The sequence below is a fragment of the Globicephala melas genome, chromosome X (genome assembly GCF_963455315.2).
Source record: "Globicephala melas chromosome X, mGloMel1.2, whole genome shotgun sequence".
Classification (NCBI taxonomy): Eukaryota; Metazoa; Chordata; class Mammalia; order Artiodactyla; family Delphinidae; genus Globicephala; species Globicephala melas.
Window position 1 is genome coordinate 67,223,354 of NC_083335.1, and position 15,027 is coordinate 67,238,380.

At 43.4% G+C, this 15,027-nt stretch overlaps 1 protein-coding gene across 2 annotated transcripts in view; it reads left to right on the forward strand.

Annotated features, from left to right (window-relative positions):
* The window catches only part of HDAC8 (histone deacetylase 8), a 250,574-nt gene extending 242,924 nt beyond the window's left edge, over window positions 1-7,650 (forward strand). For both annotated transcript variants that reach the window (XR_004038054.2, XM_030851045.2), the window contains one exon: window positions 7,248-7,650. Coding sequence is in view for 1 of the 2 variants with exons in the window: in XM_030851045.2 (XP_030706905.1) it covers window positions 7,248-7,270 (23 nt within the window). In the remaining variant the exon portion in view is untranslated. The remainder of the gene's footprint in view (window positions 1-7,247) is intronic.
* Window positions 7,651-15,027: the final 7,377 nt, after the last annotated feature.

A 15,027-nucleotide genomic window follows, 5' to 3' on the forward strand; every position in this document is an offset into this window, starting at 1 on the left:
TACTATGAATACAGATGTTAAGTCAATATGACAACATTCCTGAAAGGGGTACTCCTATAATGAAAGTTGGAACACTTTTCAGCAGTCCTAAATTCACATCTCTGTTCCTCTATGGTGCCACTCAGCCTCCAAGGGTTCTGGGGTCGCCCCCAACATTCCTCCAAACTGCTGTGATGCTGACAATCTTCAGAACTTATTTGCCACTTAGCCTGGTGGCATTGAGGCTCTTTTTGTAAGCATATGTCAGCTTACCTCAACCATGTTTCTAAGGGCTTTAAGAGCAATGGCCAAGCTTTAAGCCTCTGTGGCCTAAATGGGATAGTGCTTTATCAGCTGCCCTGTAGCTCTAGAGATGTTCATTCCTTCAGTGAATATTGATTGATCAATTCCTGAGCGCTGTTGAGGGGGCTAACAGTAGTGATAAGCAAGACAGACACGTCCCTGCCCTCATGGAGATTGTGAGGGGAGACAGACAAGTTAGCAAATAAGCACGCAGGATATGTTCAGTGTGCTAAGGATATTGAAGAAAATAGAGCAGGATGATGTGACAGAAAATGAGTGACTGGGGGTGGCCACTTAGACTGGGTAGTCATCAGGCCCCTCAGAGGTGACTTTTGGATTGAGACCTGAGTGATGAGAAGAGTCAGGAATGACAATATCCAGGAACAGAGCATGCCAGGTGGAAGGAATAACACGTGACAAGAAGGGGGAGCCCTAAGAGGGAAAAATGATTCGTGTGTTCCAGCAACATAAAGAAGCCCCGTGTGGCCAGGACAGAGTGAGCAAAGAAGGTGGTGGCAGACAGGAGACCAGAGACGGGGTCAGGCCCTGCAGAGCTTGGTGGCTAAGTAGTTTGGATTTTATTCCAGGTGTGATTGGAAGCCATAGAGGGTTTTGAGCAAAGGAGTAACGTGGTTTGACCTAAGTTTTAACGAAATACTCAGGCTGCTACATAGAGAAAAAGGTGTAGGCAACAAGGATGAAAGCAAGGAGACCAATGTTGAGGCTATTAGAGTTGTCCATGCAAGGGGTGACAGTGGCTTGGAGTAAAGTTATAGCAGTGAAGGTTGAAGGGAAGTGGGTGGATTTGGAAAATATTGTGGAGGTAGAATTGACAGGACTTGCTAATGGATCGATAGGGAGGTTGTAAATGAAAGAGCAAATAAGAATGACCCCAGTCAATGTCATGAAGAAAATAAAAAGCAAAAGGGAACTGTTCTATATCTGTACTGTCCAATATGGTCACCACTGGCAACGTGTGGCCATTTACATTTAAGTTATTAAAATTAAATTTAAAATTCAGTTTCTCACTTGCACTAACCACATTTCAAGTGCTCAGTAGCCACAGGTAACTAGTGGCTACCATATTGGGCAGCATAGATATAGAACATTTCCATCATCCCAGAAAGTTCTATTGGACAATGCCACTCTACATTAAAAAGACAAAAGATTACAAGAATAAAAAGACAAGCCTCAGATTGGGAGAAATTCTTGCAAAACACATATCCAGTAAAGGACTGTTAGCCAAAATATACAAAGAACTCTTAAAACTCAACAATAAGAAAACAACCCAATCAAAAAAATGGGCCAGTGATCTTAACACACACCTCACCAAAGAAGCTGTACAGGTTGCAATTAAGTGTATGAAAATATGCTCACTATCATTCACTAAGGAATTGCAAATTAAAACAATGAGTTCCACTACATACGTATGAAGAGCTAAAATCAAAACACTGACACCACCAAATGTTGACAAGGATGTTGGAGCAACAGGAACTCTCATTCACTGCTGTTGGGAATGCAAAATGATACGGCCACTTTGGAAGACAGTTTGGCAGTTTCTTCCAAAACTAAACATAGTTTTAACATACAGTCCAGCAATTATGCTCCTTGCTATTTATTCAAATAAGATGAAAACTCATGTCCACACAAAAACCTGCACATGAATGTTTATAGCAGCTTTATTCATAATTGCCAAAACTTGGAAGCAACCAAGATGTCCTACAGCAGGTGAATGGATAAACAAACTATGGTACATCCAGACAATGGAATATTTTTCACTGCTAAAAAGAAATGAGCTATTAAGTAACAAGATGTAGAAGAACGTTAAATGTGTATTGCTAAGTGAAGGAAGCCAGTCTGAAAAGGCTACATGCTGTATGATTTTAACCATATGACATTCTGGAAAAGGCAAAACTATAGAGACAGTAAAAAGATCAGTGGCTGCCAAGACTTTGGGGAAAGGGAGGGAGGGATGAATAGGTGAAGAACAGGATTTTTAGGGCAGTGAAACTATTCCATATGATATTGTAATGGTGGATATGTAACATTATACACTTTTCAAAACTCATAGACCTGTATAACACCAAGAGTGAACCCTAATGTAAACTATGGACTGTACTTAATAATAATGTATAAACATTCATTCAACTGTAACAAATGTACATTCTAATGAAAGATGTTAATAATAGGGGAAATTGCCTCTGAGGGGAGGAGGGGGACAGGGGGGTATGAGAGCTCTCTGTACTTTCTGCTCAGTTTTTCTGTAAACCTAAAACTGCTCCAAAAATAAAGTCTATTAATTAGCAAAAATAAAGTCTATTAATTAGCAACAGGGACTTCCCTGGTGGTCCAGTGGGTAAGACTGCGGGCTCCCAATGCAGGGGGCCCAGGTTTGATCCCTGGTCGGGGAACTAGATCCCACAGGTATGCCGCAACTAAAGAGTTCGCATGCTGCAACTAAGAGTTCACATTATGCAACTAAGAGTCCACATTCTGCAACTAAAAGATCCCGCATGCCACAACTATAAGATCCCGCATGCTGCAACTAAGACCCGGTGCAGCCAAAATAAATAAATAAATTTAAGAAAAAATAGCAACAACAACAAAAGACTAGAGTGCTCACCAGCAGCTAGTACTGGCAAAGAATAGACACTCCATAAGTGTTGATTGAATAAGTGGATGAATAAATGAGTCAGTCAATGAATCAATAGAACCCAAGCCTCCTGGGTCCCAATTCAGTGCTCCTTCTTCTTTTTTTTTTTTTTTAACATCTTTACTGGGGTATAATTGCTTTACAATGGTGTGTTAGTTTCTGCTTTATAACAAAGTGAATCAGTTATACATATACATATATCCCCATATCTCTTCCCTCTTGCGTCTTCCTCTCTCCCACCCTCCCTATCCCATCCCTCCAGGCGGTCACAAAGCACCGATCTGATCTCCCTGTGCTATGCAGCTGCTTCCCACTAGCTATCTACCTTACGTTTGGTAGTGTATATATGTCCATGCCTCTCTCTCGCTTTGTCACAGCTCACCCTTCCCCCTCCCCATATCCTCAAGTCTGTTCTCTAGTAGGTGTGTGTCTTTATTCCTGTCTTACCCCTAGGTTCTTCATGACATTTTTTTTCTTAAATTCCACATATATGTGTTAGCAAACGGTATTTGTCTTTCTCTTTCTGACTTACTTCACTCTGTATGACAGACTCTAGGTCCACCCACCTCACTACAAAAAACTCAATTTCGTTTCTTTTTATGGCTGAGTAATATTCCATTGTATATATGTGCCACATCTTCTTTATCCATTCATCTGTTGATGGACACTTAGGTTGCTTCCATGTCCTGGCTATTGTAAATAGTGCTGCAATGAACATTGTGGTACATGTCTCTTTTTGAATTACGGTTTTCTCAGGGTATATGCCCAGAAGTGGGATTGCTGGGTCGTATGGTAGTTCTATTTTTTCGTTTTTTAAGGAACCTCCATACTGTTCTCCATAGTGGCTGTACCAATTTACATTCCCACCAACAGTGCAAGAGGGTTCCCTTTTCTCCACACCCTCTCCAGCATTTATTGTTTGTAGATTTTTTGATGATGGCCATTCTGACCGGTGTGAGGTGATACCTCATTGTAGACAACTACTTTAAATTTTTAAAGAATATCATGTGGCACGTCAATATGTGGAGCTAAACAAAACAATTTTGGAAGCAAGATGTGGTCACGGGCTCCCAGTTTGTGATCTCTGGGACAGCTCTGCTTTACACCCACGGCACCTCATTTCATTCTCAAGTATCTTGGTTTCAACAATAAATTATATCGTCACCCTATCTCTGATGTACAAGATATACAGGCCCACATGGAGATGGGAAAGTATGGATGGGGCACATGTAAGCTAAGGTGTTAAACTTCATTCATAGGTGGTCGGGAGCTGCTAAAGTTATTTCGGAGCAGAGGAGGCACGTGGTCACAGCTAGAATTGTGCAGGGGACAGCTCCAGAGGTGCGAGCACCAGTTAAGAGGCTGTTGCAGTGACCTGAGTGATGAGAACTGGTAATAAGGTGGAGACAGGGGAACAGAAAGGAGAGGACATATTTGGGAGACATCTTGAGGTTAGGCTTGGCAACTCATAAGATGTGAAGGGAGCTTGAACTAAGAGATGAAGAATCAAAGATTATCCAGAGATTGTGAGCTGAAAGGTTGAAAACCTTTTGCTTTGCAAGAGTTAGAAGAATGAAAAGACAGGGAATTCCCTGGTGGTCCAGTGGTTAGGACTCTGTGCTTTCACTGCCGAGGGCCCAGGTTCAGTCCCTGGTCAGGGAACTAAGATCCTGCAAACCACATGGTTTGCAGCCAAAAAAAAAAAAAAAAAAAAGGATGAAAAGACAAGTTATATACTGAGATAGAATATTTGCAAATCATATGTGCAACAGCAGATTTTTATCTAGAATATATAAAGAACTCTCCAAACTCAACTGTAAAAAAAATTCAATTAACAAACAACATGAAGAGGATATACAGACAGCAAATAAGTGCATGAAAGGACATTCAACATTATTGACCATTAAGAAAATGCAAATTGTTACCACAATAAGAGATCCTTACACACCTATCAGAATGGCTAAAATAAAACCTAGTGACACCACTAAATGCTGACAAGAATGCTGAGAAACTAGATCTTTCATACATTGCTGGTGGGAATGCAAAATGGTATGGCCACTCTGGAAAACAGTTTGTCAGTTCGTTGTAAAATTAAACATGCAACTACCATAGGACCCAGCAATTGCACTCTTGGACATTTATCCCAGAGAAATGAAAACTGTGTTTACACAAAAACTTGTACGTGAATGTTCATAGCAGCTTTTTGTGTAATAGCCAAAAACTGGAAACAGCCCAGATGTCCTTCAGTGGGTGAGTGGTTAAACAAACTGTGCCATGTCCATACCATGGAACAATACTCAGCAACAAAAAGGAAGGAACTTAATGCACCCAATAACCTGGATAGATCTTTAAGGGCAGTGTGCTGAGTGAGAGAAAAAAAAATCTCAAAATGGATTATATACTGTATGATTCCATTTAGATAACATTCTTGAAATGACAAAATTATAGACCTCGGGACCAGATTAATGGTTGTCAGGCTTACAAATAGGGGGTGGAGGGGAGTTAACAAGGTAGCGTTGAGATCTTTGTGGTGATGGAATATTTCTGTATCTTCTTGTGGTGGGGGTTACACGAACCTATACATGTGATAAAATTTCATAGAATATACTCTTACACACAAACACTCATACACACACACACACACACACACACACACACACACACGAGTGCATATAAAACTGGTGAAACCTAAATATGGTCTGTGAATTATACCGGTGTCAATTTCCTGGTTTTTATATTAAATAATAATTATGTAAGATGTTGCCACTTGGAGAAACTTGGTGAAGGGTACCAAAAAAGAATGAACTACTGATACACTGAAAAATTTGCATGAACCTAAAAATTTGCATGAAACTCAAAGGCATTATGCTGCTTGAAAGAATCCAGTCTTAAAAGGTCACATACTGTTTGATTCCATTTATATGACATTCTGGGAAAGACAACACTTATAGTGATGGAGAATAGGTCAGTGGTTGCCAGGTGGTAAGAGGGGGAGGGGAGGATGTGACTGCAGGGGATTTTGGTGGGTAATGGGACCAGTCTGTTTCATGAATCTTTACGTGTGTTAAAAATCACAGAACTGCACATACCAGAAACAGTCAATTTCACTGTATGTCAATTTAAAATTAAAAATTAAATCAGATAGGGCTTCCCTGGTGGTGCAGTGGTTGAGAGTCCGCCTGCCGATGCAGGGGACACGGGTTCGTGCCCCGGTCCAGGAAGATCCCACATGCCGCGGAGCGGCTGGGCCCGTGAGCCATGGCCGCTGAGCCTGCGCGTCCGGAGCCTGTGCTCTGCAACGGGAGAGGCCGCAGCGGTGAGAGGCCCGCGTACCGCGCAAAAAAAAAAAAAATTAAACCAGATAGGCATGTGGGTGCTGATTTGTTTTTCTTTCCTTCCTTTGTTCCATTCAGCCATTTATTCAGCCATTTATTGAGCACCTACTATGTGTGAGACACTGTGCTAGACTTTGGAGATCAACCAAGAGTAAGGCAGCCCATGTCCCTGCTCTCATAGAACATCCTTCCTGTTTTAGAGGAGAAGTGGTCAGTAGGGTTTGGAGCCCAGTATTTCTGCTTGGGGAAGTGGGACAAGGAGAAGACTGTGGAGGGACCAAGGGAGCAAACTTTTCCTTCCTAGAGCCCAGTCCTGTAGGATTTCAAGTGATTGCTTTTCCAAGATTCTTAGACCTGAGGGCTGGGGGAAATCCCCAATTCGTATTTCACAGGTACTCATGAGAGAAAATGCTAGGAGGGTTGTGCCTTGCTAAGCGGGGGTGGGGGGTGGGGGGTGGGGGTGGGGGGGAAGAAAGGTTGGGGGCAGGGGAAGATCTGATACAGTTAGTGAGATGCGAACTCTGAAAAGTGTTGCTGGAGTGTGTGTGTGTGTGTGTGTGTGTGTGTGTGTGTGTGTGTGTGTGTGTGTGTGTGTGTGTGTGTGTGTGTGTGTGTGTGTGTGTGTGTGTGTGTGTGTGTGTGTGTGTGTGTGGCTTAAAACAATCAGGGCTGGGTTCAGCTGAGTGGTTCTTCTGCTGGTTTTGGCTGGGTTCACCCAGCACTGCAGTCAGCCAGCTGTCAAAGGCCTCACTCACATGTCTGGTGGGTGGCTGGTGGTTGCTGGCATAACTGGGCCAGATATCTCTCACCATCCAGCAGTCTAGCCTGAGCTTGTTCATATGTTGGGGGTCTCAGGGTTCCCAAGGGCAGCAAAAGAACTAGCCCCAAAATGAAAGTGCCTTTTCTTAGCAGCTTTATTGAGGTATAATTCACATATGTTACCTGAATTTGATTTTTGTTTTCTCTCCTGTTTGTAGGGAATCTGAAGCATGTGGTCTAGTTGACAAAAAGAGATCAGGTTTCCAGAGCTGAGGAGCAGTGCCTGTAATGAAGACAGCGTGTTTATGGGAGCAGTGTGTGGAATTTGTGACTGCAGGGGAAATTTGGAGGAATTTTACTTCCTGAAAATTTCCAAGGGGCACCAAGTGGCAGCTGGCCTCCTGGGGTGAGGCAGGCAGGCACCCCAGAGGCCTCAACTAGACCTAGGGGAAGACAAAGATTTCCAACACTTAAAGTGTTTATTTTTTAAAAACACACAGATGCCGTTTTTAATCTTTGAAAATTATTTTTAAGCAAGTTGGGGAGGGGGTATTTTTATTTTCTTAAAGGAGACAGATCAGAAGCTGGAGGAAATCATGGAGATTTGATTGCCAGTTTGTGGGGCGGGGGGAGCTGACAGGCAGGGTTTGGGCCTCAGGACCATCCAGGTGGAGCCTCGGGGGGTGGGGGAGGGGGGCTGGTCAGCAGACTGGGAGGTGGGGAGAAACCCACACGTGTTGTTTTCAGGATTGCGGATCTATTTTGTTTTTTAATAAAATCTTTGAAAACCTACCTCTCTGTGCCATTGTCCTCATTGTAAAGTACCACTGACAGCACACACAGTTCTGAACATTTCCTCTCACTGAAGTATCAAGAATAACCCTGCTGCTTCCCTGTTCTGCTCTGACCCAGCCTGGGAGGCTGACTCTGAGAACTGGATCCTGCTGAGGAACTAGTGTGTCTCCACTAAGTCCTGGGGACCGTAAGCCAAGCTCTGACCTGTGCTGGGGCCTGCCCAGGGCTCACGGGAATACAGGTGCTGCAACCATGGAAAGGGTCTTGCTGGCACCCCACGGAGGAGCTGTCCCTGCCTGCGGAGCCACTCAGGGATAGGAAGAGCAGGTGGCATGTCAGAGACAAGAGGGACATCTTGGTGAATCGAAGCTACTTCCCGTCAAGTGTAGACAATCAGCACACTTGATGAAAATGGGATACAGTTGTGATGCATTGGTGTTACTATAACCTCAAAGGCGAAGGAAAGATGGCAAAATGCAGATGGGGGTGTCACGAGAGAAATGAGGAAGCAGAAGGGACAGCCAAACGTCACGATTTTGGAATTCGATTCGCCAAGTATTTATGCAGCTCCTACAGCTACTGGGACTTGGATGGGAGACAAGGACACGGCCCCATCCTGGCCATCTAGGAACTCCCAGACAAGGCAAAGTAGGAGGGAAAGAACCAGATCCCAACATGCTTCGTGCTCTGTAGCCAACATGAATCCCGAGCTGTGGGAGCACTGGGGAGATAGCAATTCGCCCGGCGGGGGCGGCATCCCAGAGCGTTTCAAAGGGGATGATATTTGAGCTGGGCCTCGTAGGGTGAGTTGTATTTCTCCAGGCTACTGAGGGGGGAAGGGCATTCGGCAGAAGGGAGTGGAAAAAGCCTTGAACGTGTCCTAGGCTGGGAATAGCCAAGCTTTTATTAAACAGCATCGGGGCGCCTGGTCGGCTAGGAATACCAGTCACTTCAAATGCCCACTATCCTAATTATACACTCTCGGCTTAAGGACAGTTTTACTTATGCCAAAATGAAGGGGGGGTTAAAAAAATAGAAGAGGGAGGAGGCGCTGAATGGGGCAGGTGGGGTGTGGGGAAGCCCAGGAAGGCAAATGAGAACTCTGAATTCCCAGCCTGCAAGGGACCACCCGCCAAGATTTGTGGTCTCAAAGGCTTGCTGGGTCCGGTATCCCAATCCTTTCTAAGGGACCCACCCCCCCAAAATCATCACCCAAATTCCTGTGAAGGGCTCAGCCCTAAGAGGCAACCACCTGGTAAAGTGGTGAATACTACTGCTCCATTTTCCTTTCAAGGGGAATGGGCCTGAACCAGAAGGAGCCCTTTCTCACCAGCACTGGCCCTCATGGCTGAGCCCCAGAGTGAGCTGTTGAACCGAGGCCAGGCCTGTTCCTGAGAGACGGCATCACCTCAGTGGCCTTCAGGATTCCTTTTCATTTGATTCTTGTTGAAAACATTAGGCTAAAGAAAAGAATCCCATAGATGGAAGTAGGAATCATTTTCCATTTTTTACAATTAAAATTGAAATACCAAACAAAGGTGGTATTCCCAAAACAAGCAAGAGAGATCAAGAGTTGCTCCGGTCGGTCTAAACTCATCAAATTGTACACAGTAAATATGTGCAGCTTTTGGTCTATCAATTACACCCTCAGTAAAGCTGTAAAAAAAAAGAAAAGAAAAGAAAAGAAATACACCAAGATATTAACTGAAGTGGGCTTCTGTGGAGGAAGAAGGTATAAAGATGGTTTAATTTTGGTTCTTTCTACTTTTCAATATTTTCCCAATTTTCTCTAGTAAGCAGGGTCTAGTTTTGTAATTGGAAAAATAAATACATAAACTTTTTATTAAAAGAATTGATCTGCAGATAAAGTTACAGATCAAAGTAAATTCAAGACACCCACTGAGGAAGAGTTTGTGCTCAGGCCCTGGGACTGTTCTAACCACCCAGGAGGTTCTGAGCTGGCAAGGAAGACTGATCCGGCTAGAGGGTTCCTGATTTACAATTCACTCAGCTGGAGAGGGTCTTTTTAGATAAGGTGGCTTGAGGGCGGGGCAACTTTGTACCCAGTGTGAGCCTGCCTTCCCTTCAGGAAACAGACGCCTTTGTGCCCGCAAGGACCAGCCATCATAACCATAATAATAATGCAAAGCAAGCATTGGAATATGCCCCATTTTAAAAATCGCTTTTATTTAGAGTATGTCACTATCCACCCTGCTGGGTGGGTATTATCTTCTCTACTTTATAGATTAGCAAACTGAGGCCACAAACTGTGAAGTAACTTGCCCAGTTGTCAGTGGCAGAGCCAGGAAGCCAACCCACCTGGAACTACAAGTTCCCTTTTCCCCCTGCCCACACCGCATGCTGCTGAAATATTTTTAAACTGTGACTTTGGAGTAAACAACTTTCTTTTTGCTTCCAAAGTCCAAGCTGGACCAAGCCTCACGCTGCTCTCCGGCCCTCCCCACACAACGACAACAGTATGTAGTTGTGTGCTTCTCAGCAAGTTACTCGACCTTTCTGGATCTGTTACCTTATCCCTGTAAAGTGGGGCACATACATAAAAAGAAACGAAATTGAGTTATTTGTAGTGAGGTGGATGGACCTAGAGTCTGTCATACAGAGTGAAGTAAGTCAGAAAGAGGAAAACAAATACCGTATGCTAACACATATATATGGAATCTAAAAAAGAAAAAAAATGGTTCTGACGAACCTAGGAGCAGGACAGGAATAAAGATGCAGACGTAGAGAATGGACTTGAGGACACGGGGAAGGGGAAGGGTAAGCTGGGACGAAGTGAGAGAGTGGCATGGATTTATATACACTACCAAATGTAAAACAGATAGCTAGTGGGAAGCAGCTGCATAGCACAGGGAGATCAGATCGGTGCTTTGTGACCACCTAGAGGAGTGGGATAGGGAGGGTGGGAGGGAGACGCAAGAGGGGGGATTTGGGGATATATGTATAGAGATAGCTGATTCACTTTGTTATACAGCAGAAACTAACACACCATTGTAAATCAATTATACTCCAATAAAGATGTTTAAAAAAACAAAAACAAACAAAACCAAAAAGAATATATGTATTGGACATGCCTATATATGCATAAAACACCTTTGGAAAGATACACAAGAAACTGGGACACCTCAGTTCCCTCCAAGCAGGGGAACCGGGTGGCAGGTGGAAAGGGAGTAAGGAAGACTTGCACTGTGTTCCTTTTTGTACCTTTTGAGTTTTGAACCATGTGAATGTATTACCTGATCAAAAAAAGTAAATAAATATATTTTTTGAAAGCCAATGGAAAAATCCCAAGCCAGTTTCCCTTTGGGGAGGTGGATCTGCCTCTGTTGCCTTCAGTGTGAGTGGTCTCAGAAAGAGGGGTATATTTCCACTTCTATATTTAAAAGACTCTTTCTAAGGCAGAAAGACTTCTTTATAAGAAAATCAACTATTGTCATTCAACAAAAAAGGAAGAAGGAGGAAGAAGAGGAAGACAAGGAGGAGGAAGAGAAAGAAGAAAAGCAAACAGCCATCAGGCCGAGCAGGTTTTGACATCTCTAAGCCCCTGCACAGAAAGCTCCAGCAACTCCTCCTCACCTGCCTTTGCTAAGGACGAGTCTCCAAACCTTCTCAGTGCTGGGCCCCAAGCTGACCAGCAGCACATATGCACTTTGGCCTCAGACTGTCTGGGTCTGACTCCCCTCCCTGTCACTCACTAGCTTTGTGACATTGGCCAAGTAAGTTACTTTCTCTGAGCCTTAGCCTCCTCATCGATCAAATGGAGATAATCCCTGTACTTACTTCATGGGGTGGTTTTGAGGGATCAAAGAGATCATGAAAGAAAGCACATAGTAGTATACATATTAGCTGTCAGTATTAGACACTGTTCCTGCCCTAAATGAGAGCCCAGTCTAGGCAAGGAAGCTTCCTGACATTCTCTGGCTTCAGGAATTAGGGGAATAATATACAAATTCATGTGGCTGTGCATTGGTATGTTGTTCTGGGGCAAGGAACCATAGCTATTATCAGATTCTCAACACTCAAAGGGGTTTTCATGATTCCCCGAAAGGATGAGAGCTACAAATGTAGAGGTAAAGACAGACATATATAGAGCCTTCGAAGATGGGGGCCTTCTAAGACCCTCACCTTTTAGAGTCTCTGCACAGGCTAGTACTTCCACCTGGAATGCTCAGATCTTCCCCAGACTGGCTCCTTCTAGCCGTGCCATCTAAAGTAGCCACCTTGCTCTCTTTATTCCAAAACACCATTTATTTTTATACCATTTATCATTATCTTATTTTTATTCCTACACACACACACACACAACCCCTAGGAGGGGGGAATTTGGGCAGTTTAATTGTTGTATCCCAGTGCCTGGCATGGTACCTGGCACCTGTAATTCTCCATACATACCTATGGAATGGTGAAACTACACACTCAGACAAAGCAACGCCTCACGCTCTGGGTATTATGGGACACAGAGGCGGGACAGGCAATCTAGACTGGGGGCAGACATTCCTGGCAAAGGCACATGAAATTTAGGGAAGTGACAAGCAGTTTGGTGCTGCTGGAACACAGAATATTAGAAAGTATTCAAGCAAACCAACTATAAAAAGATATTTTTCAGACAATAGGACAAATTTGGACAAGGACTAGGTGATGTTAAGAAATTATTGATAATTTTGCTAAGTATGATAACAGCATGGTAGTTATATATTTATCTAAGTCCTCAGTTGTTAAAGATGCAAAGTGAAGTATTTACAGGTGAAATAATATATCTGGGGTTTATTTTAAAATACTCCAGAGGGGGAAAGTGTATGGGGGTGGAGATAACTGAAACAAAATTTGAAAGATGTTGATCATTGTTGAAGCTCGTTTGATGGACACATGGAGGTTGAATGTACTATTCTCTCTACTTTTGTGTGCTTTTAAATTTCCATAAGAAAAAGTTGTGATATATATTAGTGAATGACAGGAAGAACAATAGCAGGAGCCAGATCACAAAGGGCTTCCTGTGCCAGGTAGAGGAGGCTAGACTTAATCCTGCAGGTAAGGAGCCATCAAAGACTTTTTTTTTTTTTCTTTTTGCGGTACGCGGGCCTCTCACTGTTGTGGCCTCTCCCGTTGCGAAGCACAGGCTCCGGACGCTCAGGCTCAGCGGCCATGGCTCACGGGCCCAGCCGCTCCGCGGCATGTGGGATCTTCCCGGACAGGGGCACAAACCCGTGTCCCCCACATCGACAGGCGGACTCTCAACCACTGCGCCACCAGGGAAGCCCCATCAAAAACTTTTAGCCAAAGAGTGGCTTGATCAGATTTGCATTTTAAAAACATCGTTGTAGCCGCTGGGACAACAGAAATGAGCCTGCTGAGGCCCAGCTCCAAAGTGGCTGACAAGCCTCTGTTTACTCCTGATGGATTGAGTCCTAGTGCCTTCCTCTCTCAGCCTGCCCACAGTGCCTTTCTTACTTGGTGAGGGGGGGGATGGGGGGAGGTAATGAAAAGACTTTACTTTATTTTTGGCAGTAGACGCTTGAAGTACAAACATTCAAACAATAAGATAATGGTTCCCTCATAACCCCATACTCAACAATCACCACTGTTAGCAGTTTGGAGTTTATATCTCCAGACTTTTTTCATTTAGTCCATAAATTTTTATTGAGCACCTACTATGTACCATGCAGCATGCCAGGCACTGGGGTTATATCTGTGGACAAAACAGACAACAATCCCTGACCCCAGGGAGCTGGCATTATGCATATATGACCATTTGACTTTTTTTTTTTACATGAATGAAATCATCCTTTCTGTTAACCTGACTTTTCTCACTTTGTTATATGCCATGGACAGCTTTCCATATCAATCCACAAAGAACTACCATATTATCTTTTACGACATATTTCAGACATACCAAAAAATCTGGATACCATAAAGTGGTCACATTATATGGATGCTCCAAAATTTGTTTAACTTGTCCCCTAATGCTGAACATTCAGAATGCTCTCATTTTTCCTTACAAATAAAAACACTGCACAACAAAAAAACTACTAGAGCTAATAAACAAATTCAGCAAAGTTGCAGGGTACAAGGTAAACGAGCAAAAATCAGTGTGTTTCTATATCCGGGAACAACCTGAAAAGGAAATTAAGAAAATTCTATTTACAATAGCATCCAAAAGAATAAAATAGTTAGAAATAAACCTAGCCAAAGGGGTGAAAGACTTGTATATCGAAAACTACAAAATGTTACTGAAAGAAAATGACACAAGTAAATGAAAGATATATGTGTTCCTATTGGAAGACTTAATTTTGCTACAGTGTCACTACTACCCAGAGTTATCCACAGATTCAATGTAATCACAATGACCTTTTTGCAGAAATAGAAAAATCCATCCTGAAATTTATATGGAATCTCAAGCAACCACAAATAGCCAAAACAATCTTGAAAAAGAAGAACAAAGTTGGGGCGTCCCTGGTGGCACAGTGGTTAAGAATCGGCCTGCCAATGCAGGGGACACAGGTTCAAGCCCTGGTCCGGGAAGATCCCACATGCCGCGGAGCAACTAAGCCTGTGCGCCACAACTACTGAGTCTGCGTACCACAACTACTGAAACCCCTGCACCTAGAGCCCATGCTCCACAACGAGAGAAGCCACCTCAATGAGAAGCCGGTGCACCACAATGAAGAGTAGCCCCCACTTACCACAACTAGAGAAAGCCCACGCACAGCAACAAACACCCAACACAGCCAAAGATAAAAATAAATAAATTAATTAATTAAAAAAAAGAACAGGACTCACTGTTCCTGATTTCAAAGCTTACTACAAAGCTACAGTAATCAAAACAGTACGTTAATGGCACGAGTATAGACATACAGACCACTGGAACAGAATTGAAAGTAGAGAAATAAACCCACACATTTATGGCCAACTGATTTTGGACAAAGGTGCCAAATCTATTCAATGGGGAAAGAATAGTCTCTTCAACAAAGGGTACTGCAAAAAATTAAAATATTAAAAAATAAACCACAAAGTTGGACCTCTACCTCACACCATAAATAAAGATCAACTCCAACTGGATCATAGGGGACTTCCCTGGTAGTGCAGTGGTTGGGAATCCGCCTGCCAATTCAGGGGACATGGGTTCGATCCCTGGTCCGGGAGGATCCCACATGCCACGGAGCAACTAAGCCCGTGCACCACAACTAC